Here is a 26,553-nt window from a genome sequence, read left to right as displayed (position 1 = left end):
ATTATTGTCAGGTTATAGGGGAGACAGACAATGATTGCCATACTGCAGGGGTAATGTGGCTACCCTACCATGCTGGTACCCCTAACTGCAGAGTCAGCTCACACCCATCCTTTGCTTGATCTGCAAGTGCCCCCAGCTTGAGTGATGCCTGGTGAGGCAATGCAGATCTGCCCACTGCTCAGCACTGCGTGTCTTGCTGCCATATTCAGGGCCTTGATGAGGGAAAGTTTACTGACAAGGGTCAACTAACCACGAGTGGGGAAGTCTTTATTGGATAATCTATATGTTAGCTATATATTTTTAATTTTTCATTTGTTTTTATTTTATGTGTATAAGTGCTTATCTGCCTGCATGTCTGTGTACCACATGTGTGCCTAATACCTGAGGAGGGCAGAAGATGGCATCAGATCCCCTGGAACTGGAGTTACAGACAGTTATGAGATGCCATGTGGGTACTAGGAACCAAACCTAGGTCTTAGAAGCAGAAGTGCTCTTAACCACTAAACTATCTCTCTCCTAACTTGAGGGGTGTGTGTGTGTGTGTGTGTGTGTGTGTGTGTGTGTGTGTGTGTGTGTATTTCAGTGCCACACTCTTTCACATAGATTATCTCAATCTTACAGCTGCCCAATGGGATTGGTACATTTTCCATTTAAGGAAACAGAGAGGGAACTCCTTCGTTCAATGTCATGTTGTTGTTACTGTAACCTGACATCAGATCACAGGAAGCCGGACTCCAAGGCCTGCTGTCCATCAATTATGTGTGCCTCTACACCAAAACCATTACTGCACAGAGAACATACCCAGTCAGAGGGATGACCTAGAGCAGCGCTTTCTCAAGGGTCTTGTAGAACATGCAACTGAGGCAACAACCATTCCACCTTCTGTAGGTGCCAGTTGCCAGCCCACTGGACTCCTGCCTCCATACCACGATTGCTCAGGTTATTCACCTGGCGTTTCTGGGCCCTGGTTTGGGCATCTCTATGCTATGGGGCATAGTGAAGAGTCCAGGTAGAGTTTTTATGAAGATGAAATCCTGCAAGCTTGCCAGAGTAGTACCTGGTCCAATGGTAGGGCAAGAATGGGGATAGTGCAGAGCCACTGTGACAGAAACAAGGCATGTGGGGAAGGGCTGGGTAGAGGGCACTGTTTGTAATGGGTGGATACTGGCAGAGCTCCATCAGCACGACCCTCCTGTGGGTCCTTGTGTGCTAGGATCACATGTGTTCTCCAAGCACGAGTGGAAGACCAGCAGGAGGAGTGGTGAGAAGAGAACCAGGCGCTGATGTAGTGACTCCTCGGTACCTTCACAACCTCTATCCATCGCTCTTACCCCAGAATGGTTCTGGGCAGTTCCCCTGAGCCCGCCTGGCAGTTCTTTCCCATGCTGACCTTGCAGACCTTCAACCCTAGAGTTTCCCACATTGCTTGCTCACCGACCTCCTCCACTGGGAAGGCCTCCTAGAAACCTTTGCTTACTCAGTACTTGCTTGGGCATCACCTATTAGGTGCTGACTCGGAGTGTCCTATTGGTCTCTGCTGGTACCCTGGAGTGTGCCATGCCATACCAGAGACAGACTGTTCATGGGTCTCTGTGCTAAGAGTAATGAGAGGGCCATGAAGGCCTGAGTGGACCTAAATGTTAGGGGTGAAGAGCAGAGAGCAGCAGGCACCTACATAGGTTGAGAAGAAGAAAAGCAGAAGCCACTGTCACTAAATACATGCTGAGGACACAAGGACAACGGTCTACAGGTGCTGAGGTTTTTCTCTTAGCCTGGAAACCTGACAAAGCTTCCTATCTCACCAGGCATCAGTGATGCACGCCTTTAATCCCAGCACTCGGGAGCCAGAGCCAGGTGAATCTCTGTGAGTTTGAGGCCAGCCTGGTCTACAGAGCGAGATCCAGGACAGGCACCAAAATTACACAGAGAAACCCTGTCTTGAAAAAAAAAAAAAAGCTTCCTATCTCTCCTCCTGCCCGCATGACCTAACTGAGCCTACCTCAGGCACCAACCCCACTAGTGTCCATAGTACCTGGTCCCTTGGGGATATGTGTCTCAGTTCACAGGTGGCCTTTCCATTTCCTACAGACAGCTCTGGCCTTCTTTTTACAATTAGAAAGAAGCTGGTAACAGGAAGAGACAGACAAGAAAACTCAGTGTTTCCTGTGGTCAAACAAGCTGGGCCATCCCCCTTAGTTCGTGTCATCTACCTAGAGGTGGACCTGAGCCAGACTGCTACTACATACCCCAAGTGCACAATCTCTGCAGGTCCTAGGGAAGGAGGGCAGGGAGGCAGCACTCGTTTCTTTAGTTCTGGACACAGACATTGTGAGCCCCATTAACAGCACCCGTTTTGTCCCAGATGTGGAGTGAAGCCTCTGTCACAGCAGCACTGTGGTCCAGTGACCACCGACTTTGCAGCCAGGTGTGTCTCTAGCCAAGCTGGAGTCCTTGTCGGTTGCTATCCACCAAGTGGTCTAGGGTAATGACTGGCTTTGGTTTCCATCTGTCCAGTGGTGGCAAAGGCATCTACCTTCTGGCCACTGTGAAGGCTAGAGGGTGACTAGGAGGCCTGGCTTCCTTGTAGGGTGTTGGACTGAGGAAGGGACTTAGAGGGCTTCTGTCACCTCAGGCACCAGCGATAGCACATTCCTGCAGCCTGCTTGTGTGGACTTTGTTTCTCCTTTAACTTAGAGTTTTCAAAAGCCTTTATTCCAGTTCTCAAAGCCATATATACTTACTTTAGAAATTGTTCTGAACTCTGAGGAAACCAGAAAAGACAACACACACACACACAATTAAGATGATTCTTGAAATACATTTTATGCCTGGACAGTCTGTCCACTATTACAGGAAAGCATTTCTCCATGCTAACACAATTGCCTGCTATAAGTGATATTTTATTCACTGTTCTGTTCAACTGTCTCTCTGTTGCTTGGGTGTCTCCATCTCTTGGTGATCATAAACAGTGAGGTGAACTTTGGTGAGCCATCCTGCTTGTCTTTTGAAAAGTTTCTAAGAGGTGGGGGTGCTTAGGCCTCAAAGGAAGGCATGTGAGAACTTTCCTGAGTAGTTGGGCCAGAGCGATCCCTAATGGAGGCAGGAGAGCTGAGACTTTGTCTCCTGATGACTGTGATGAGGAGTGCATCCTTGCTGCAGGGCACATTGGTACCGTTAGCATCAGTCCACACGCATTTGGGCCAGCACCTTTTAGGATCAAGTGCCGAGTTCTTAGACCTGGCCTGGGTCCTCTGCTGGCCATGCTGCCCAGAGCTGAACAGGCACTCCTGGAACCCTGCTTGCCCTAGTATTTCCTGCCATTCCTTTTCATTCCCTGCTTACTCGGTCTGCACTGCTGTTTCTATAGCAGGGGACACCTCAGACTTCCTGTGTTCATCAGAGGACCTTCCTCCTGTGATGGTGACTGCAAGGTAGCCTCCAGGCCACAGTGAGCCCTGTCACCTTGGGAGTCTGGGAAAGGTTCTTCCTCCAGCTGTCTGCCTACCCTGCTACCCAACTCCATTGCTTGCTTCTCTCAGCTTTATGCCATAAAGATACACAGTGTGATTTATGAATGTGTGGCATCATGGCTTGTGGTGTCTGCCTTCTCTGACTTGATCTGAAAGCCAGGTGGTATTGAGGACCTCTCCTCCTCATCACACAGTTCCCATACTACTTGCTAGCCACATGAGCCTGGCAGTTTAGACACCTCAGCTGTGTACAGCCTCCTAATATTCTCATGCATTGTCCAGTTTGCTTAATCCTGAGCTCTTGATCACACACATATGGGGCCCCCCAATAGCCACCAAAAAATAAATGTTGGCTTTACTTTTCTGAAATGTGTTAATGTGACTCTGAGGACCCCTCTTGTATTGTTCCTATATCCTTAGGATGACACACAGAAAAGGCAGATGGGACTTGGTCTCCTCAGAGTCCCACTCAGGATTAGTACCATCTAGTTGAGAGTTCACCATCATGGCACACTGTGGCCCCTCCTTGCCTTTTTCTACATCCCACTTAAAGTCATTGTCCTTCAAGACTCAATTCAGATGCTGCCATCATTCTGCTATCCCAGAGCCCTGCATCGCCCTCTACATACCACACTTACACATATCTGTCACCTTCCCCAGTGAAGATGGAGCCACAATTTTCTTCTCCAGGTTCCAGAAGCCAGTGCAGGGACTACTCTGTGCTTCATTAAAGCCAAATGAGAGGTGAAGGCAAGTGACACTGGATGAGCCTTGAAGACTGCCACTATAAAGGATGAGCAGCAAAGCATTCCATGTGGATCCAGCAGAGTCAGGGACCTAGCCAAGAGCCATGCAGGTCTCCTATAGATACTGCATACAGCCAGCCTAGAGAGAAAGATGCAAAGCCAGCCCAGCAATGAACCAGGTTGTCCAGAGCCCCACAGCAAGCTTCCACAACTGACCTAGGCTCTAGACTGGGGGATGTTCTGACAGTACAGAAGAAAGGAGCAGAGTTTGGGGAACTTAAGCATAATGGGAGGTGCAGGGAAGAGGTTGAGGCTAGGTACAAGGCCAGTGAGTGCTAGGTCTGGGGGTGCCACAGTTGAAGAAAGAACTGAATACTGAAACTTGGATGGTGAATAATATAGGCTACCCCCAAGTACCTGATGGCTTCTGAAGGCTCACCTGTGTAGGGACTTACAGTCTCCATACATCTTCACAGATTCCCACAGCCTGAACCTTGCAAGCCCATTCTATAGAAGATGACCAAGCCTGGGAGAAAGACAAGCATTGAGACCGCCTCTCTACCCTCAACTGCTAACCCTAGCATCCAGTGCCTAAGGAGAGCCCCTGCCCCTTAGCCAAGCCCTCCTTCTATCCTGTGCACCATCATCCCACAGCCTCCTATAGCTGAGAGGCGGGACTGCTCACCAACACACTGGTGCTCATGCCTCCTGCCTTGACCTCAGTGTCTGTGGCACAAGGTGTGGAATACTACTGGTTGGTCTCCCTGTGCAGACGAGAGCGTTGGGCAGCACTGGCCTCAACTCTTCCCTGGCAGTGGTAGTGCTCAGGAATCCACAAGGCTCCTTCTGATGGAGCAGATACTCGACACTATACAGCTGGAAGGGGAGTAGCATTTCCCATACCATTCCGTAGCCAGCATCCATCTGTGACCATAGGCAACAAGCCCAGGCAGGGGAATCCAGGTCACTGCCTGGATCTCAGGTCAGTCATGGCAAGAAATGAAGTGAGAGCAGGGTGATGATATTGGTGAAATTATTAAGGCCACTCCACGTAGTTAAAAGGAAGATTTATTTAGTGGGTAACTTAAAAATGAAGGGATAGGTAGGTCGCGGGGTCTGGGGAAGGTGTATCGCAGTCCAGCGGTGTTCTCTGGAGCTCTGCTCGGTCAACCTCCACCGTCTAGGGTCCAGGAACAGAGAGCGCGCTGGCCCATCCAGATCTCGGGTCTCTCAGCGCCTCCCTTGGCCCCACCTTGTAGGCGTGACAGTTGCCGAAGCCTCACTGGGGGTTGGAACTTCCAGATCAAAGCTGGAATGGCTACCCACTACATGATGAAGACAAAGGAACAGAAGGAGGAGCACCAAAACCATGTCTTCATTTATCTAGTTAGCTGACACTGTTGGGCCTCCTGAGACCGGTCAGACCCAGACTGCTATCAAAGGTGACTTGTAAGGCTAGGACAGTTTCATATTCAGCCTCATGCTATTCTGTGAAGTGGGTACAAGAAAGTGTCATCTGTCCACTAATCTCCAGATAATGGAAATACCACTTTACTGGCCAAGTGTTGGTCAGTGGAACAATGGATAACAAGGACAGCCAGGTTTACAACCTTGGAGCAGGCTCTTTTTGGCACCAATGTGTGTCTGAACTCTTAGTTCTGAGGGATGTCTGCGTGTGACCTGGGAATTGAAACCAGGGCCATCCGCATGTTAGGCAAGCACTCTACCACTGATCTGTATGCCCATCTCTTAGGGGTATGTCAAACGCTGATGACCCAAAACCAGGCTTCCTCACATGTTCTTTTGCTCATTTCTGTTTATTATAACTTTAGCCTTACAATAGAGAAAACAAAATGGCCACATGATATGTCATGTTACAAGTGTTTTGGAGGGCCAACCCTCAGCCTTGTGGTGCTGGAGTGCCTAATCTGTACCTCTTTTCAAGCCAGAATTTTTGCCCATCTGCCTTCTGACACTGGGTGATGGGTGTGGCCTGACATGCAGGTTTTTCCATGCTTGAGATGGCTCTCAGACTTTCTCTTGCATGTTGGGGTCTGGGAGACTCACGGGTCTACGCTCAATGCTGGGCTTTGATGAAGATACCGTAGCCACAGAACTGAGGAACCTTTCTTGTCCACCTAAGATTTAAACCCACACGTTCATTGCCAAGGCCCAAAGACCCAGATGTGGCCACCCTTGCTGTTCTATTATGCAGAGGGCCTCTAGCCACCAAGAGGACAGCTGGTCCCCTCAGCTTACTTCATATGGATTCTTTACTCCAAACCCAGCAGTCACTAAAAACTATTAAAGTATAGTTGCATGGAAGACAGAAGAATCTAATGTTGATGTAATTGAGTTTAAAGTTTTATGGGATAGCAAATACTAGGGGTGGCTTGGAGGAGGAAGAAGGCTTCCTAGAAGGCCCCTTGTCACTTTTATTGTTCCTCTTTGTTATAGCCACTGAGAGGCTAATGGGCAGAGTGAATTTGTGAGGTTGACATGGAGGGACATGACCAGTACCATGTCAGGGATCAGGGATTAGTGCCCAACGAAGTAAATGTATTCATTTTAGAAGCTGGCGACCAGCATGGAGGACCCCAGGAGGCAGCTGGACACAGACATACTAGAAGTTAGAACTGGCTGTTTTAAGCGTCTCCTGAGGTGGGTGTTAAAATCATGTATACATACAGAGTGAGGAAGGTGGAGAGCGCTGAGCAGAGGAGAGGAATTGCTATGGGCCCAGTTTATACTAGCCAGTGCTCAAGGAGCTGGCACCCAGTGGAACTGAAGCCAGCCTAAGTGAGCAGGTGGAGATTGACCTTGAAGGCAGACTGAAGACAAACCTGCTGCTTCCTCTCATCTTGGAATATTGGGGAATGTTTTCCTTCCCCTAAGCATGGGTCTCCCTGGCTCCCTCCCAGTGGACAACTAGTCTTTTATTTAAGGTCTGATGGAATTTTTGCATAAAGTAGAACCGTCTAGTTAAAACAACTTCCAGTGTTATGGAGGGTCCAGGAAGAGAGAACCTAGGCCAGGTGGAGGAGTAGCCTTAACTATCAAGAGCTTCCAGAAAAGCCCCTGGCCTCATGCCCAGAAGCTGTATGGGGCAAGGTGAGAGAATCATACACAGCCCTTCGCACCTGCCCCTTCCCATCTTTGAGAACTAAATCAGGCTCAGAAGTGTATACCCACAAAATACCCTGTTCTAGCAGGTTTCTTTGTTTTGTTTTTAATTAGTTTTTATTTGTGGTAGTTGGGAGTAGGGCAAGTGAGAAGCTTTTTGGAGGGGCTTGTTACAGGTGATGGGGATGGCACAGAAAGGCAGCAGCAAACACCAGGCTTGTCTGTCAGACTGTTAAGAAAACAGACTTAGCCAAGCATGGTGGCTCACACCTTTAGTGCCAGCATTGTGGGGCAGAGGCAGGCAGATCTCTAAGTTCAAGGCCAGCCTGGTCTACAGAGTGAGTTCCAGGACAGCCAGGGCTACATTGAGAAACCCTGTCTTGAAAGACAAAAACAAACAAAAAGGAACAGACCTGCAGCCCCAGTGAGTATGTAGGAAAGAGACTTCCTTGCATTGTTGGTAGGAACATATCTGGCCACTACCAAGAGCAGTCTGTGAGATCTGCTAGAACCAGAAGCATACACTGTGCTAGAGAAACTGCATTTGTACAAGCTGAGGCTTAGTCACGACAGAAGCTTGTAACCCTCATAAATATCAATAAAGGTGGGAATAAATGATTGGGTGGGGAGATGGCTCAGTGGGTAAAGCATTTGTAGACCTGAGTTCTGATCCCCACCATGTAAAAGCTGGATGTGGCAGTGCTTATCTGTAGCTCCAGCACTTGGAAGAAGGATGAAGATCCCTGTGGCTGCTGACCATTCTAACTGAATTAGTGAGAAACCTTGTCTTGCATAAGGTGAAAAGCATTGAGGAAGAAGACACTTTGTTTTTGTTTTTGTTTTTCGAGACAGGGTTTCTCTGTGTAATTTTGATGCCTGTCCTGGATCTCGCTCTTTAGACCAGGCTGGCCTTGAACTCACAGAGATCTGCCTGCCTCTGCCTCCCAAGTACTGGGATTAAAGGTGTGCGCCACCGCCACTCAGCAAGAAGACACTTTGATGTTGACCTCTGACTTCCACTAGCATATACCACACACACCATGATAACATAGATAGATACATGCTATGTGTGTGTGCTCTGATTTGAATAGATGTCAGAAATACAACGCCAAAGGGGAGCCAGTAGTAAACAGGGATACCATGCCTTCGTATATACTAACTAGTATGTGTACTACTCAGGAACACATACAGGGATGTAAATGTATAAAACAGAACACAGTGAGTTCATGAGGGTAGTTCCTGCAAGTCAGTCAGGAGGGGAATAGGATTGGGATTTTAGTTAGCTCCTGGCAGAGGAACACAGGTGATATCACATCACTTGATTCTCTCTGTTTTTGAATGGCTTTAATTTCTCTAAAAATAAGTGGTTAGAATGGAATGCCCCAGGCTGACCTGCATTTTCATCCCCAGCCCAACCTGGCCCAGCAGGGAGGCCCCCCTGGCAGCCCCCAGAGGCTCATATGTGCTGTCCTCACACAGAGCCCTGAGTTTGCCTTTTTGTGTGTGTGATGCGATTAAATGCATTAGGGAGAGGAAAATGTCTTATCTGTACACAGCCTTGCTCGAAGAAGAGGGAGAAATAAGAGCAGCCAAATTGAAACCTTATTAAACAAAATTGGTTAGGTCTGATGGAGCCCAACCTAGACGGATCTTTAAAAGCTTATTTCATTTTCCCCTCTAGTCTGAACCTCTTTGAATTGAAGTAACTGATCCTGCTGTTGTAAGCTCATTAGCGTCAGACCCGTGTGTCTCTTTTCTGCCCCAATTTACATTTTATTAAGTCACAGCAAAGCTGTGCAGTGCTGACCTCGGCCAGGGCACGGGCTCATTAACAGAGAAAAGTTGGGTAAGGTCGGTCCAGTGTCCTCATAGCTGGTACCACTGCTCCAGAAACCGCTGCATGTCACAAAGTCTGTTCAGCTCAAGCTGGGCAGCTGCACAAGCACCTGTGGATTGTGCCGAAAGCTGAGGTCCTTAAACACCGCTGCTCCTCCAAAGATCATACTGTGTCACACTCACCCAGCCAGGGCCTACCAGGGACTTGCTGCACTGTCTTGGAGCCCACTGTATGGCGTTACACTCATCCTATACATAGCTCTGGTATTAGTGCCTAACTTCGGCAGGCCTTAGTGTCCTGGTCTATGTAGTGAGACCACCATTAGCAAACTAGAAGACTCTTCCATGAGAGGTGCGTGAGCACACCTACAGTTCTATCTGCACAGCAGCAGATGGTGAGTTTTCCAGACTGCCCTAGAAAGAGTGCAGCAGAGGATGAGGGGTGTATCAGTCAGGGTTCTCTGGAGGAACAGCACTGATCGAGTGAGTGTGTGTGTGTGTGTGTGTGTGTGTGTGTGTGTGTGTGTACACACACACACACACACACACACACACACACATATATATATATATATATATATATATATATATATATATATATATATATATATTCATTCATATATATGTGACTAATAAGGCTGTGGTCCAGCTACTCCAAAATGGCTGTCTACTAATGGAAGATCCAAAAATCCAGTAGTTGCTCAGTCCTCAAAGCTGGATGTCTCAGCTGGTCTTCAGTATCTGCTGGAATCCTGAAGAAGTAGTCTCTAATGCCAGTGAAGGAATGGACTTGCCAGCAAGAGCAAAGGCAAGCAGGCAAAGAGCAAAAGCTTCCTTCTTCCATGTCCTTTATATAGGTACCACCAGAAGGTGTGGCCCAGATTAAAGGTATTATCTTCCCATCTCAAAAAATCAAGATTAAAAGTGGGTCTTCAAATGATTTAATTAAGAAAAATCCCTCACAGGTGTACCCAGCCACTTGGGTTTTAGTTAATTCCAGATGTAGTCACATTGATAACCAAGATTAGCTGTCAGAGTGTGGCAGAATTCTTGCCTAATATGCATGTGGACCTGGGTTCAAGCCTCAGCATCACATGAACCAGATGTGGGGGCACATACTTATAATTCTGGCACTTGGAAGATAGAGGCAGGAGGATCAGAAGTTTAAGGTTGTTATCCTCATCATAGTGAGTTCAAAGCCAGCCTTGGCTACACAAGACTATCTAAAGAATAAAAAATAAAATGTTTTTGAGTAGTGGGAGACCCACCCCAGTTGTTCCAGACAGCTGCATCATGTACAGCCTTCAGAAAACTGAGTTGCAGACACTTGAAAGCTGGAGGTGTGTCAGGCACAGGCCCTTGCTGTGTGCCCTTGCTTCCATGAAGGTAGCAATGAACCTGCAGTGGAGACTGGGTGCTGGGGCAGTGCAGCCAGGAAAACCGCAAGGCTTAGTTTGCATGAGGATGTTGCCACCCTTTGCCAGGCAGACAGCATGGTGGCTCAGACTGAAAGAGTTTGGGGAGAGGTGGGGCTGGCTGTGTCTGCTAGCACTACTAAGGCTTTCAAGGCAAGTCTTACTTTCCCAGCTCCTTCCTCACCCACCAGAAGGCCTTAGTGGGGTTGGGCAAGTTGTGGTGGTGTGCGATCACCCATCTGGAACTTTGGACACTTAAGCTCTATGAACAGCATACAGCTGCTCACTCAGAATCTGTAATCACCTGTGGGTCAACACCCCAGAAGCTTGGCAGGGAGAGCGATCTGCACTCAGCTCCAGCGGCCTGGGCTTCGGGTTCTGCTCAGCTGCTCAGGAGACGAGACTGAGTGTCAGGCCTGCCTTGCAGCTCTGGCATTTATTGTCCCAAGTCTCAGCCTATTTGCTTTGTGACCTTGGAGACATCACAAACCTCTGTCTCTTCATCCATAAAATTGAATGTAAAAATATTGACCTGCCTCGTAGGGTTTTTATGTAGAATAACTGACCCAGATGATGGTAAAGCTTCTTTGTTAATCAGAAAGGACCAAAGTGCTTAGCAAGCACAAACTTGAGTTTTAGGAAATTGTGTGTCTGCTTGATGTATTCCTCCCCGCTCTGCTTCCTCCTTGAGTTTGCACCTTCTTTCCTCAGCAGGGCTGAGGTCAGGGCCTAGAGCCTCCCTATGCAATCCTGCTTAGGGTACAGCAGGGTCCCAGCCCTATCACGTAGCCTCTGTGCATTGTAACCTTCAACAGAGAACCAGGACAGGGCCTACCATAGTAGGGGCCCATGACAAGGCTATGCTGGGTCTACCTGGAAGGCAAGACTGTTGTTCCTGGTGACAGGTATAGCTGTGAAAACACAGGGTGAGCCAGGAAGTAGCATGCACATTTTACCTAAGGTCTGGGAATGTAGAGCTACCATTTTCAGACAATGATGCCTAGAGGAGCTTTTCAGTTTTGTTGAGGCCAGGCCACTCAAGAACAAGGGTGGGCTGGGGTGGGGTGGAATGGGAATTTGTCATGTAACCTTGGCCACTCTCTCTAAGACTCTACTTCTAGGCCATTGCTATGTGCTACTGAGAACTTCCCTGAGCTCAGACCCTCTGTTCCCACCCAACACAAGACAGGTCTTCTATTACCTGAAACCTGACCTTTGCCCCCATGTCTTCCTCATCCTAACATACATTCTGAAGCTAGGCATGATGGCACATACCTATAATCTTGGGAGATGGAGGCAAGAGAATCAGGAGTTCAGGACATGAGACTGTGTCTCAAAAATACAGTAACAACAACAACAAAAATGCCACTTAAGCTCTAAGGCTCTTCTTTGTCCAGTTTCCCTCTGTCCTGCTTCATTTCTCCTCCATCTGTTTTCCACTCTGTAGACAAAGTACTCCTTTAAAGATGCAGGCAAGCAGGCATGGTGGGCACATCCATAATCCGTACACTCAAGAGCTACCACAGGAAGACTGAGTTCAAGGCCAGCCTGGGCTACATAGTAAGACTCAGAAAACAGACTCCAAGGCATCGTCCCAGGCTCACCTGGTTTGTCCCTCTCATGTGGTAGAGGTGGTTTACCTTTGTCTTCAGCCTTGTGCTCTAGCCCAACCCCCAGCAGCCTGCCTCCTCCAGTTTCTCAAAGGACCACACTCTCCTCACAGGAACCTTAGGTTTACTCTCCCCCAATTACTGGGTCTCCTATGCTTGGTAGTTCTTCCTCTTGGTCCCAGCTCCAGCTACCTCCTCAGGCAATCTGGCTAGCTTCCCTAAAGCCTGCTTACTTTTCTCTCTCTGCACCTCCCCACAGTCGTGCAATTAACATTCATTAGTTGAAAACTTAGCTCTTGCTCTCAACTCCAGGTAGCAGATCCCTTAGACCCAATGCTGTTGCTTTCTTGCCCAGATCCTGGCCCTGGACTTACATGTGAAAGAAATGTAGCAGACATGTTGAGTGATATACACGGGCTAGCTCATTCTGCATTGTGTAAGGAGTGCTTGGATTTTTGAGTGAGTGGATAGGGTCTCACAAAACTAGAAAATGAGTGAGTGGAAGGGAAGCCTGTTTCTGTACTCTTAGTGTCTAGGTCAGCCCTCTATTCTTAGCTTTGCTAGGTGGAATGCAAGCTCATTGACGACTGGTGGTACTGTCTGCATGTGCCCTCAAGAGCCAACGTAGTGGCATGCTGCCTGTCCCCATCTTTATCTGCTTCACAATTTCCTGTCTCAGCCCTTGGAATCTTGATCTTCAGTTATTTGCCTCTCTGCTCTTATGCCCTCGCAAGGCATTCTTTATTATTTCAGTCCTGAGAACATGAGCCTGTTGAAAGGAGAGCATGCTGTGAGGGAAGCCCGCCTGGCGCTGGGTGGGAGCAGCAAGCAATGCTAAGAAACCTAGCAGTGCCAGACTATAAAGATGTACAGCAGCTAGACTCACTCTGATGAGAAGTGTGTGTCTGTGCTTAGAGAACTAAACCCTCACTCCCGAGCCCCTGAAGTCCTGCTATAGGATCCGAGTCCTTGAGAAACCATCTTGCATCTAGGTACCTGGTCAGATTCTTGTGAGAGGGGAAGCTCATCATAGCACTCCAGCAGCAATCACGAGCACCACAGATGAGTGTGCATAGGAACCCAGCGCAAGCTAAGTGTAAGGCTCTGGCAAGCAGTCCCCAGCCCGTGACCTGCAAGTACCCATCCCATGCAGGGTTCTCAGTCCCCTGTCTACAGTGCAGTCCTTCAGAAAACCCAGCCACTCACACAAGGCAGTGTGATCAGCAACTACTACTACACATGTAATAAGCCTGTACACAGTCATAGGTGTGCAGGAAAGGAGAGGGAATGCTGGACACCAAATTCCAGAGGTGGGTCCCTGCACCAAAGCATACAGCATGTTTTGCAGGGAGTGCACAGGACTGGTGACATTGGAGTTCTGGAGGGGCAATCGCTGATAGGCTTACAGGTCAGTGTTCACTGCCTTACAGTTAAAACCACCTTGCAGAAGTGCTCACTACCCTGTAAAGCAAGATCAGGGTCAAAGTATGCAGCTTTGCTTGGGGTGCATGTAGGGAAACCCTTCCCAAAGTGCCCTGGGTGCTAGGGATACCAAGAATTTGTCAAGAGGAAGGAATTTAAGCAGGAAGAATCCTGGCAAAGCACAGGACATTCAGAATCATTGTGTGGGGGAATTCATTCCAGAGCCCTCCAGCTGTGGCTTATGGCTTAAGGAAGTGTTGCGTACATGGGATGCAGAGGTGTGTAGTTGGGCTATATGAAGAGTTTTACTGAAGGCTGGGGGCCCCACCTTATGCAGAGTACTTCCCAGGTGCCTAGGGGTCTGAGGAGTCTGGCAGCCTACCCATGTAAAGGGGCCCTCAGTTGACTGAAGGCCCTTCCTGCTCCTGAGAGCTATGAATAAGGGTGTCAGAGTCATGAGGCATAAGACTGGAGCCCCAGTAGAAGCTGTGACACACTTTCCTCCCAGGATCTACAGTGTAGAGCACTGCCCCAGGGAGAGGCGGGGATTCTAGTCCACTTGGGGTAGATGCTCTCTGAGCTGGTAGTCTTCAGGACCCCGCCTCCATCACCCACTGCCTCCTAGGCCACCTCAGAGAAGGCTTGCATTTCCCTTTGATTGATCTGGGCTGCAGCTTTTGACACTGCTTCTCACTTTCTCTGCCCTCTGACCCTGTGGGTGGGGAGTTAATGATCTCTAAACAAACACTTGAGTTTGATACTCTGGTGAAAGGCTCTGGGCCTGAGTGCCACCAGCACAGCATTCGCCTTGTGTGCAGGAGGAAAAGTGTGGGTGTCTGCCTGCAGCCCCGGTGACAGGGATGTTTGTAACTGAATCATAAAAGTCCAGGCTCATTCTGTCCCTCTTGCTGGGTTTTCTGAAATGGGTTTCGTGAACTCTACTTTGTTCAGCTGAAATTGTTTGATGGCATCTCTCGAGTGGGACATAGGAGGAATGCTACCATCTTGGGCTCTGCTGTGTCTGCTCCTGATTTGCAGACTGGGAAGGCAGAGCCTGCTCTGTGTGGAGTCAACGTTACCTTTCAGAAACTGAGATAAGATCACATTGCCCTTTCGGGTAACTCCAGGCAGTCCCACATGATATACGTGGCGCCTAGGCCTTGACCTCGGGCCCACCACTGCCCTCCTGCCTCTATTGACTGCTTGGCCTCACAGGCGGTTCCATCTCTGGGCCCGGCCCTTACTGGTGCCTCCACCTAGAGCTATCTCGCTCTGGATCTTCACAGGCCTCAGCTCAGGGGCTGCCTCTGCAGCTCTCCTTTCCCTGCCTGTGCAAAAGCCAGAGCCTGCCCGACCCTAGGCCATGTTGTTTCTCATGGCTCATGCACCTACAGTGTAGAATTGTGTTTCAGTAAATATCAGCACACATTTTCATGTATTAATTTATGTTATACAAAATAGCGTTACTATATCTGCATGTCCTGTGTAGATAATTTTTCCTGTTTCTAGATACTGAGCTCTTTGAAGCAGAGCTGGTTCTGGTCCTTCTCCTGGAGTAGAGCCTGCCACCTGTTAGGCACAAGGACCATGTCAAAACCAGGGGAGGACCCTTCTCAGAGAGCTCTCAGCCTGGGCGGGCAGACACAAGCTAGACAGCGGGAGTTTCATGGGTGAGGAGAGGCACAAGGTCAATCAGGACAAGTCCTGCCTGCCCTTGGTCCCAGACTCCACAGCCTGCCATCTGACCTGAGCCTTCAAAGCAAATGGCACACTGGTAGGCTGAGGAGCTAGGTGTCAAGGCTAGCAGAGGGCTAGAATGTGCTGGGATGGTGGATGAAAAGGAAGAAGCTGGAGGGTCTGTATCCTGGATGAAGCAGCTTCCGGGGGCAGGGGAACCTGGGGTGACCACTCTTCTTGTGCTGGCACAGGGATGAGATTTGGAAAGTGGCCTAGCCTGGCCTTGGCTCTTAGGAGTCTGACTGAACCCTGGTCTCCTACTGTTTCCTGGACCTCCACCAGGACTGGGGATGGGTGGATTTGGGGGCATAGAGGCAGAATCACCCCAGCTGCAGCTTCAAGGCTCATGATTTCTCATGTTCTCCCTCTTGCTCCTAATCAGGTGGTGAAGAAAGTGAAGTCCATGCAGATGTTTCACACACCTGTCACCTCTGCCATGCAAGGAGATCGGCTGGGCATCTGTGTCACCCAGTTTGACCCCAAGCTCTTAGAACGTGGGCTGGTATGTGCACCTGAGTCTCTGCACACCATTCACGCAGCCCTCATCTCTGTGGAAAAGATTCCTTACTTCCGGGGCCCCCTGCAGACTAAGGCCAAGTTCCATATTACAGTGGGCCATGAGACAGTCATGGGCCGCACGCTGTTCTTCAGCCCTGCTCCTGCAGACTTTGACCTGGAGCCCACTCTTGATTCCTTCGACCTCTCCCGAGAATACCTCTTCCAAGAGCAGTACCTGTGCAAAGACTCCATGCCCACAGGCACAGAAGGTGGTAATGAGGTGGACAGGAAAGCAGGCCATGCCCCAGGGGGCCAGTGCCCCCGGCAACAGTGGGCCCTGCTGGAGTTTGAGAAGCCAGTCACCTGCCCCCGACTGTGCTTGGTGATTGGCTCCAGGCTGGATGCGGACATTCATACCAACACATGCCGGCTGGCCTTCCATGGTGTCTTGCTGCAAGGACTGGAAGACAAGAACTACACAGAGAGCTTCCTGCCAGCACTGAGGGTGTACAAGCTGAAGCACAAGCATGGCCTTGTGGAGCGGGTAAGCTCAGCCCTTGGGTTCCTTTCTCTCCCTGCTCAGTACTAGGCTCAAGTGTGGGCTGGGACCAGAGTCAGAAGTCCTCAGGTTTTAGACTAGATAGTTAAGGCAGGCTACAAGGCAACCTGAGTGCTTTCCATCATGCCTTCATAGAGCTGGACTATAGCCAGACCCCCCAGGCTAGCAGTCTGGCCTTTCCCAAAGGCGTCCTGCCTTTGCTAGACCCTGTGCTCCATGCAACGGGCTCCTGCCAGGCCCAGCCCAGGTTCTCATGCCCAGTGGGAGTACCTGGGCACAGTCGAGGTCCACTTTGCCTACAGGGTAGGAAAGGGCTAGTGGTTCATAGATACAAGGAACAAGAGGAGGGAAGACCAGAAAAGTCACTGGTTGCCTGAGCACCTTGGGGTCACTATGACTGGACAAAGCTCTGGGATGCAGACTTGTCACTGGAGCCTGCACAGTGTGGTACCTTTCCTGAAGTGAAGTGGGAATCCAGGCCTAGAATGAAGGGCTCTTGGGTGTCCAGGCCTCATTGTCTCTTCTCCTTGGCCCTCTGGCTGTACCACAGGGCTTGGTAGCTGTGTGTGGTCCCAGGGTGTAGCTGGGCTCCACCGAATCAGCACAAAGGTAGCCCTCCCTCCCTATCTTGGTGCAGCTGCTGGTACAAGGCCTGACCTTTGTAGAGTCCACACCCGTGGCATACAAGCACACACTCCTAGGGCTCTCTTTTTAAATTCATGGTTTTTCACTAGAGCTTTCTGCCTTCCCTGCCTCTTCTGCTTCATCAGTCCCACAGCTAAAGACCTTGGCCTGGGTGAGTTCCATCCACCTCAGCACAGCAGAGATGCTTCTGCAGATGTGGTGATAAAGTGAGCGTCGTTGTTCATCCAGCTTGATTTATTAGTAGCATTACGGGGTGTAATTATTCTGTAGTAAAGTATCTATCGGAGAATAATGTCTTCTTGGTATGGCTCCAGATCTAATTGTTCTCCCTCAGGCCTGTCACTTCCTTAGAGAACGAGAGGAACTAGTGAGGAGCAAGGAAACACACAAGGGAAGTGACCCAGGCCTCCCAAGAACAACAGAAAGGGTCTGGAGACATGCTGATCTGTGTCCTATCACTAGTCCAGGGCAGCCCAGGGCCACCAACCTTTTCATACTTAGTCCAGCGAGGCAGCAGACCATAGATTTGCACCAGATCAGATCCCACACAGGCAGCCCTGAGAGCCACAGGCTTCTCAGCCACCAGGGATGGCTGTTTGGTCTCACTCAGTAGGCAGTGTTGACCTCACAGGCATGAAGCCTGCACCTTCACATTTGAGAACTGGTTCCCATCAGGTAAAGCCAGAACAGCATAGTTCCCAAGGGCCCAGCAAGGTTGTGAGGGGCAGCTGTGTTAGGCAAGTTCTCTAAGGGGATTGATCCCAGAGAGACAGGGGAAAGGTGCGTGCGTGTGTACATCAGGGGACCAGTGATGTGCCCCCAGTCCAAGGATGAAGGCCTGAAAGGTCTCTGGAGAAGCTAGAGTCTTGTGTCTGCAGCAGCAGGACAGTGATAGACATGCCGGCTCCAAAGAGTGGAGCGTGTTCACATAGACAGTCTTCGCAAGGCAGAAAAGTGTCCTGAACTCTCCTCATCCTTGGCTGTGCTGACTCAGAAGAGTGGAGCGTGTTCACATAGACAGTCTTCGCAAGGCAGAAAAGTGTCCTGAACTCCTCATCCTTGGCTGTGCTGGCCGACTCCAGACATTCCTAGGTGTACCTCTGCCAAAGAAGTTTCTGGATGGTCAGATCATCTTACAAAGGTTAAATCTGATACCCTAGGCAGGTCTCCACCCCATGCTCTATGATACTGGGCAGACTTGGTACACTGGCCCTGTCCTATGAACACTCAGTCAGCTCAGGTACCTGAGATGTCCTAAGTTGCTAGTGAAGAGAGGCCCCACCTTCATAGATAGGTGTGAGTGGACACTTACCATCTGAGCATGGACTGAGGCATCTGGGCCCTCTGTTCCTGCTGCCTATAAAGGTGTCATCTTTCGTAATCAGCTTTACGGAATTCCTGTGTTTATGACAGCCTTGGATACACAAGAAGGAGGCCCAAGATCGTCCTCACAGTAGAGGCTGAGACTGAAATGGAAACAGGGTCCAAAATAATGTTATCAAGGTCCTGGCAGCAGTGCTCGGCACCCAGGAGATGCTAACTCTGGGGGCCACAGTCTGCTGTGCTTGCTCTACTGTAGATGTGCCTGAACACAGGGCTATTCCTCAGAGTAAGTGGTCCCTGGGCCCAGGCTGAGCAACAGTTCTTACTCCAAATCTAGTCATCTGAAATAAGCTTATTTTCTCTGGGTACCTTTTTTCAACTGGTGTGATCAAACACAATTTAATTAACTTACCATTAGTAAATGGCTTTCTTTGCTTGGCTAACAAATGAGCCACCCAGAAACTTTGGTACCAGCTTCATTCCCATTTTTAATTATTTTGTGTCTACAGTGATGGAATATACTGTTTTCAATTTTCTCATTTTTCTAATCATTGTTTTTCTGTGAGTTAAGAATATTGTAATGTCAGGGTATATTGAGTTAACCTAAATAGTTACAAGCACAGGGCTTTGCTGATGGGACTCAATAAGATGATGCCCTACATCCCATTGAGCCTCCACAGTGCACCCTTGGAAGCCCATTTCATCTTGTTTTCACATGAGGGGTCCACACTACTAACAGAAATCACTAGTACTCCAGAGGCAGAAGCAGGAGGATCTCTGTGAGTTTAAGGCCAGCCTGGACTACATAGAAAAGTTTGCAAAGTTTAAATAAAGTGTCATTCTCCACTAAAACAGAGATTGCACATGAGTTCCTTCTAAAGAGTACAGGATGGTAAGTGAAAGGCTGAGAAACTTTGCAAACCTGTCACAAGAAAACAAAGACAGACAAATCTCTAGGTGAGTGTTGGGTGGAGTGGGCTGTTGGCCATCCTTGTTCCTGCAGTTGCAAGTCCCTGGATGCCTTGTTCAGTCTCTGCCCCGATTGCTTCCTTGCTAGTAAGGCCCAGAAACAGCTGTGAGCTGCACCTAAATTTGGTTGTGCTCAAATAAGTCTTTTCATTAGTGAACACTAAAGTTTGACTTTCACTAAGTTTTCATGTATCATGAAATATTCTTTTTAAAAATGTTTTTCAGCTCATTAGGCAAAAAGCTATTCTTAACTCACAAGCTATCTAAGCAGAGTCTGACCCTCTGGTCCGCTTGCTGTTCCTTGTCTACGTGGTAAACAGCTCTTGCTGAGACATGACCTTCCTCTGAGGGAATCCTGGTCACAGCTACAGATGACCAACCCTGCTTGCTCCACAGCCCCAGGAATTGGGCCATGGAGTAGGGGCTCACAGAGGTAAAGACATCTGGAGTGTCACTCAGGAGGAGAAGAAAGCAAAGTCTGAAGGGCTGGATGCTCTCTGGAGATGCTCCAGAGGCTGGCCTGTCTGGCGGTGGGCTAGCACCTGGGGGGTGCGGGTAGGGGGAGCATTTAAATGTGCACTGTTTGAAAGGAAAATACAAAGAATGGATCAGATTTTGAGCACAGAGAAAGAATGAATGGAATGGAAGAGATGGAAGAAATGCTGATTCACCAAAGGAAAACTGGAATGAACTTGATAAACCAACAAAAATAAGAAAAACAAGAATAATGCTAAGAAATGATGACAAAGATACAGAGGACAAAATTAAGAAGTACTTACTGTACTAAATAAATGCCAGCTATAAAGACAGACTAATAGATTGGGTTAAAACGCAACTTTACTGACATGCTATGTCTAAGAAGCAAAAGTAAAAAATAAAGGATGTCAGGAGGCTAAGCAGAAAGACCATGTGGACCTTTAACAGAGGAGGGCAGTTACAGATCTGAAGCAAAGAGGGGTAGCACGTAGTAACAGGCACAGTTACAGACCCGGACCAAATACATGAAAAGTCAGACCCGACAGGAATCCAGGGAGATGGGGTGTGCATGTTCAGATGCAGTGTTCAGCCTCCCTCGGGGCATATGTAAATAAGTGTTAGGTATATAATAGTGTGGGTTTGTAAAGATCTAGCAGAATTATGAGTTGCTAAGGGTATGTCAAGTTGAACAGAACTACTGGGCCCTGTCTTCACCAGGCTGCTAGTGCATACAGATTTAGACACACAGCTGCTTTGAGCCAGGGGCCAGAAAAGTGAGTCTTCCTGTGGACCAGCGGGACAAAAGCCCATGGATGCAGTGGAAAACAGAGGCAGGAGAGGAGAAACAGAACTCCACCTAAGGTGGAGCAAGCCCAGAGGAGTGGGACCTTTGAGCTGTGTCTTGAGCAGCTAAAGAGCCACTGGTCAGACATGGAAGAATATGGAGGGTTCCAGGTCCGGGGGCTGCTTCTGTGACACAAAGAGGCCAACCAGTGCCCGACCCTGAACCACTAGGGGAGCCCTCAGCCAGGCCACCCAGCCAGCACCCAGTGACAGAGTCAGGGCCTCTTCTTGGAATAGGGGATTGGGTGGGCTTGGAAACAGAGTGGCTTTGGTTCCCAGAGTGGAATCACCTCAGAGCTAGACCTACAGAAGCTGTCCTGTGGAAGCTTCAACCATCGTCTCACCTGTCCTGCCACATCCTGTGACTCAAGGCTTCCTGACCCAGTTTATCTGGATCATAAGAACTCCCTGGTCTGACAGAACCTGCTCCATCGGGCCACATTTCTCCTCCCCAGCAGTTCTGCCTTCCTTGGCATCAGGTGAGATTTGGTGCCCAGCAGCACCTGCCTGCATGCCCAGCACATCCTGACTGTTGCTGAACTCGGACACCACTGATCTGACTTCCAGCACCGTCCTCCTCCTGCCTCAGCACCTGGCAGCAGCTCACATAGCCCCACACAAATGATGGTACACAGGAGAAAGGTCTGCCAGCCCTTACCACACGATCTGTTTAGATAGAGAACCCTTACAAAAACTAGACAGCACTATGCACAGCACTAAAGTGGGCCCCAGGGTGTGTCAAGTGGATAAAGACTAGGAAACAAACGTGGAAAGTGCTGGTACTTTGCCAGCCATAAGTTGACCTTTGTTAAGCCCTGTGCATCGTGACCATACTCACATGAGCATTGCTTGTGGCACACAATCCTGGGTCCAGGCTGAAGTGGCAAGAAGCTGCCCCCACTGTGTGTGGCGGGGGAGTCAAACCGGGCATACTGGCTACTGCAGGTCTGGCCCCAATGGCGCCAATCAGAAAGGCCTCAGGCTGGACTTCAGGAGCCTGAGGCCTGGACCCAACCGAGTGTAAACATACAGACGCCACTAGGAGCACTGGCCCGCTTTGAAGTCTGACCAGCACTGCCTCAGGCTCCTGGCTCTGCGGAGCTCCACTGCTGATGGTTTGTTAAGCCTGCCCAGGGCCTGAAGGAACCTGCCACCTGCTTCTTCCTGAGCAGGGACAGCCCAGGCCTGGGATTCCTGCGCAGGTCATCTGCAGCACCCCAATCCCTGGTGGAAGTTGCTCCCTGGTCTTTCAGTCTATGATGCTGTTCTTGCCCAGGCTTCCAGCCAACAGGGTGGAGGCTGTGGACCCTTGAAGCGATGGGTCCCAGGAGGCAGAGGTTATGAAGGTCCACTGCAACAGGTTGCTTTTCTCATGCTCTAACCTGACCATAGCCCCAGCCTCTCTCCTGGCTTCCAGGGTCAGAGTCTGATCGCTGGAGCCCAGCTCCACTGCTTACCCACTTTGGAGATTGCATTCATGTTCAGAAGTAGATGCAGGGTCAGGTGGCTGGACACAGTAGAAAGCCAGCTCTGGAAACTAGGACTGAGTTGGGGCACAGTGGCATGACTGTGGCGTGTCACTCTAACCCGAGTCCTCTGTAATCGTGCTGTGGTGGGAGTTGAGAGCACATGTGAGAGGGCCAAGTGGCTGGCACATAGTCAGTACTCCGTAAATGCTCATCTCCTTTTCCCTGTGGAGGGCAGTTGGCAGGAGCCCTCACTTAGGACCTCTTTGGCCCCGACAGATGTTTTACCCAGGAGGGACTCAGGTGATGGCTGCACATATAGAACAGGTAAGGAGTGTTCAAGGAGGAAGGAGGCCTGACCTGAGGGAAGCAACCTTACCAGCCTGAGAGCCTGTCTGTGGTGAGCAGAGGTGTAGTGCAGCTATCCCAGGCAGCAGCCTGTTGTGAGGCACGTCACTGGCCTACCCCAGACGTCAGGTTCTGAGCCTCTGGAGTATGTTTGATGAGTTGAGACCATTTCAGGCTGACTTACTTTCCCAGGCTTGGCACAGACCTTATGATGAAGCTGCTCATTGCTCACAGACTTTGGTGCCAGAAACCTTGTCTTATCCCTGCAACAACCTTGAGAAGCAGAGAACTGTGTCTAGTTTTACAGAAGCAGAACCCGAGGTACAGCATGGTGAGTTGGCTTGCCTGGGTGCTGCAGTGGTGAGGCAAGACCCAGCCCCATCCCGTGGGTTAGCCCAGGGCCTCTGCTTTTCCATCAGGCCATGCTGCTGGGGAGGAGGAGGAGGAGGAAGCGGACTGTTTTCTGCTGATGCGTAAGGGCACGCCATTCTGTTTGTCAGTGTCAGTGACTTTAGGTGGACTAGAAGAGGTGACACCTCAGTAGCAAGGGGCTCCTTCCTCCTGAGACTGCTGGTCCCTGTCTTCTCCCAGGATACTGCCCAGAGTGGAAGGGAGAGGTGGAGACTGGGGTACCCTGCTGACCGTGAAGACTTTGAGTGTGGGTCCTGCCCTTCTTCCTGTCCAGAAGTCCTGATCCCTGCAGCTGGGGTTTCTGGGTATGTTAGATCACGTGCCCCACATGTCCCTCCATCCCCACGTCAGAGTGACATTCACTAATGCAGAGTCTACTATTCTAATGGTCATTGTGCTGTCAGTCTTGGTGTTCTGGCCAGTATCAATGTCCTAATCCTAACAACCTATGTCATGAAAAAACTGAGGTTCAGAGAAGTCCCCTGCCCCAGGCCATGATGCTATAAGAGACAGGGCCAGAACTCAAGCAACTAGAACCATTTCCCTTCTGGGAACACAGGGTCCTCCCTCCTCACTATAATGGGGAGACTGGCTCGGCTCTCTTCACAGTGACTTCCCTTCCTGTACAGTGAACTAGTCGAAGCTTCAGAACTTGGGCAATTCCCAAGCCTCATCCTGGGAACCAAGCCCTGGAAGAGAGACACATGTAATGACATAATTATGTGCACCAGCAGCCAAGTCCCTGCTCAAAAGCTGGGGACAATGGGGACTCTCCTGGCATGGCAGCAAGAGCCTGGACTTGGATGCACAGCTGTAACTGCTGAGGAAGCTTGATCCCTCCAGCAACCATGGGCGGGTAGATGAAGCAAATTACTCATGCAAACAGTGAAAGTCCCCACTTGAGCAATTGTGACCGCTGGCCTGTGTTCAGCATTGTCCCCAGGAACAAGGCCACCAGCAAACCTCACAGGCATTGCCTTCGGTTTGACACCAGTGATTGATTCAGAATTCAAGTCCTCTAACTGCTCTGGCAGGGCTTTCCTCGCCGTGTGTTGGGGTCTGCTCTGTAATCTCCTCTCACTGCAAGAGTCTGTGAGTTGGGCCACGGGGCTTCTTTGGTGTGGGCAGCTAGGCAGGGCAGCCTGAAAGGGGGCTGGGCTCCAGGTCCCACTGTGTTGCCAGCTCCACCTTCCTCCCTTCCTCCTCCCTCTAGACCACCTGTGGGAAGTAGAGTCCCTGATCATAGGGACTGTCTCCTCTCCTGGAAGGGTTTCCCCGAGCTGGGGCAAACAGGGTTGAGGCTGCTCAGAACCCCTGGGCTGGGCTTCTAGCACCTGAGTCAGCCAGGTAACGTTGGCCCAGGGGAACCCAGACACCAGAGAAAACCATGCTGGACTCATTCACAGCAGTGACATCTCCCCTGCCCCTTAGGTCTTGTGAGGAGTAGTCAGAACAACCTCCGCTTGGCTTCTGAGCAGCAGGACTTGACAGTCTGGGTGAAATGGGCTTGATGACCTCCTCTGCTCTCCAGCATGGCCTCAGGAGTAACCACACTCATGGTGCCACCCTCAGTCACCCTCAGTCTCCTGTGTGGGGCTGACACATACAAAGACCACTCTGTCTTTTATGTAAAGTCTTTTATGCCACTCACTCAGTTGTGTGAAGTGATCGTAGAAACTGTAAACAGGCATGGCCACCAGTATCCAGGGAACGCACAGGAACCTGGGGGTTGAACTCCATCTGTACCCTTCCTGGACTTAACCTACACTTGGGAATGAAAACACAGAGGTTAATGGAGGACACAGTGAACCTAGTTGGTGCTAGTATGTCTTCTGGCCAGACCATAAAACAAGAAAGCAGGAATGACAGAGATACTTTTTTTGGATTTTAAATCCTTTTAGCTGCCACTCTTGCCATAGCAGAACTGAGGCCAACCAGCAAGATGTAGCCCCTATAGGCTCTGGTGAAACCACAAAAAGCCCATTAACTTCACACCTTTACCTGGATTCTTAAAACAGTACTGGGCATGGTGGCACATGCCTTTAATACCAGCACTCATGTGGCAGAGGCAGGTGGATCTCTGAATTCAAGGCCAGCCTGCTCTATGGCAAGCTCCAGGACAGCCAGGGCTAGAGAGAGAGAGAGACCCTGTCTCAAAAAACAAACAAAAATATTGTGGTAATATAGGTCCGTGAACAGGGCTTCACACACGCCAGCAGCCCAGCAGGACTGGCGGCCCAGACATCATTGGTCAGCCAGACAAGGACACAGCAAGTGTGTGGCCCTAGACCTTCACTTTGCCTTGTTTAGGTTGCACTAAAACTACAGGGACTTCTCTGAAGCTTTTTGACAGTCTCCTGATATTAACAGAATTACTCTGTCCCTTGGCAAGGACCTGGTTTATGGAAAGAGGGAGGCTCCAGTGTCTTTGTGGCATTTGGCTTATAACAGTTTATAGCCGAAAGATGGGAGAGAGGGGCCAGTAAGGAAGAGCCTTCTGCAGGTCTTTGCTAATGGATAGCATGCCACCCAGCTCTGTGTGCAGGAAGCCAGGCCTGCAGGCTCACTGGACAGCCAGCTCTGACCACCGAGCTGCAGAATTGAGTAGGCAGCGCCTGGGCTGGAATCAGCTCTACAGTCTTCTGAAGAAGATTAAAAAAGAAGAAAACCAGTTGATGGGGGACATGGCTCATACCTTTAATCCCAACACTTGGGAGGCAGAAGCAGGAGGATCTCTGAGTCAAGGACAGCCAGGGCTACACAGAGAAACCCTGTCTGGGGGCTGAACGTGGAGTCGGGGGGTACATGACCATTTTTCCAATGCTGGCAGTAGGCCTCTCATAGATGAGTCTTGTCTCCCTTGGACATACCACATGAATGATAAAGTTTTGTCCCCAGGGAGCAAAGAGCCATGCAGCCTCCCACCCCTTCTTCCCCCTCAGTTCCATGCATGCATGCTTGTGCTTCCCACCATCTCTGAGCACATGTGTACCAAGCTCTGTGGGATGTGGGGTATAAAAAAGAACCCCTTTCCTTGAAGGAATTTTATTCCTTTGCAGGATTAAATGGACAAGCTATCAGGTTTTAAGACAGGGTAGCCAAGCTCAGAACCAGGAGTTCTACCTTCCACCTGGGGGTTGGGAAGGCTACCTGAAACAGGATGCAGAGTGGAACCTGGGTTGATAGGGAGGAATCCCCCAGGGGACAGAGGAAGAGAGTGATAGGAGCATGCAGAAGGGTTACTGAGGCTTAAGATCATCCCATCTAGGCCAATTCGGGCTGGCCATGCATACCCACAGATGCCAGCGAGATGCCTGCCTTGATGTTGCACTGTAGGTACTTAGGAATAATGCAGGTCCTTACGGGAGGAATGAATAGGATGAATTTGTTACTGGTTTGGTCTCAGTAATGAACCCTTTCGGGGATGGGTTGTTTGTTTGTTTGTTTTTCTGAACCAGGGTCTCACTATGTAGCTCTAGCTGTCCTGGAACTTGCTCTGTAGACCAGACTATCCTTGAACTCACAGAGATTCTCCTGCTTTTTCCTCTCCTGGGATTAAAGGCATGTGCCACCACCGCCTGACCAAACTTTGATTTTTTTTTTTTTTTTTTAAAGACAGGGTCTTACTAGTAGTATATAGCCTGGGCTGACCTTG

General features: G+C 49.8%; 1 protein-coding gene across 3 annotated transcripts in view; it reads left to right on the top strand.

Moving 5' to 3' along the window:
- The window catches only part of Eefsec (eukaryotic elongation factor, selenocysteine-tRNA specific), a 208,051-nt gene that overhangs the window by 151,294 nt on the left and 30,204 nt on the right, over positions 1-26,553 (top strand). For all 3 annotated transcript variants that reach the window (XM_052719860.1, XM_052719862.1, XM_052719861.1), the window contains one exon: positions 15,742-16,401. In XM_052719860.1, coding sequence (XP_052575820.1) covers positions 15,742-16,401 — 660 coding nt within the window. The remainder of the gene's footprint in view (positions 1-15,741; positions 16,402-26,553) is intronic.

Source organism: Peromyscus californicus, unplaced genomic scaffold (assembly GCF_007827085.1).
Source record: "Peromyscus californicus insignis strain IS unplaced genomic scaffold, ASM782708v3 Scaffold_6__1_contigs__length_162567912, whole genome shotgun sequence".
Lineage (NCBI taxonomy): Eukaryota > Metazoa > Chordata > Mammalia > Rodentia > Cricetidae > Peromyscus > Peromyscus californicus.
The sequence above is the reverse complement of the archived record's forward strand: the minus strand, read 5'-3'. Positions and strand labels throughout refer to the sequence as shown.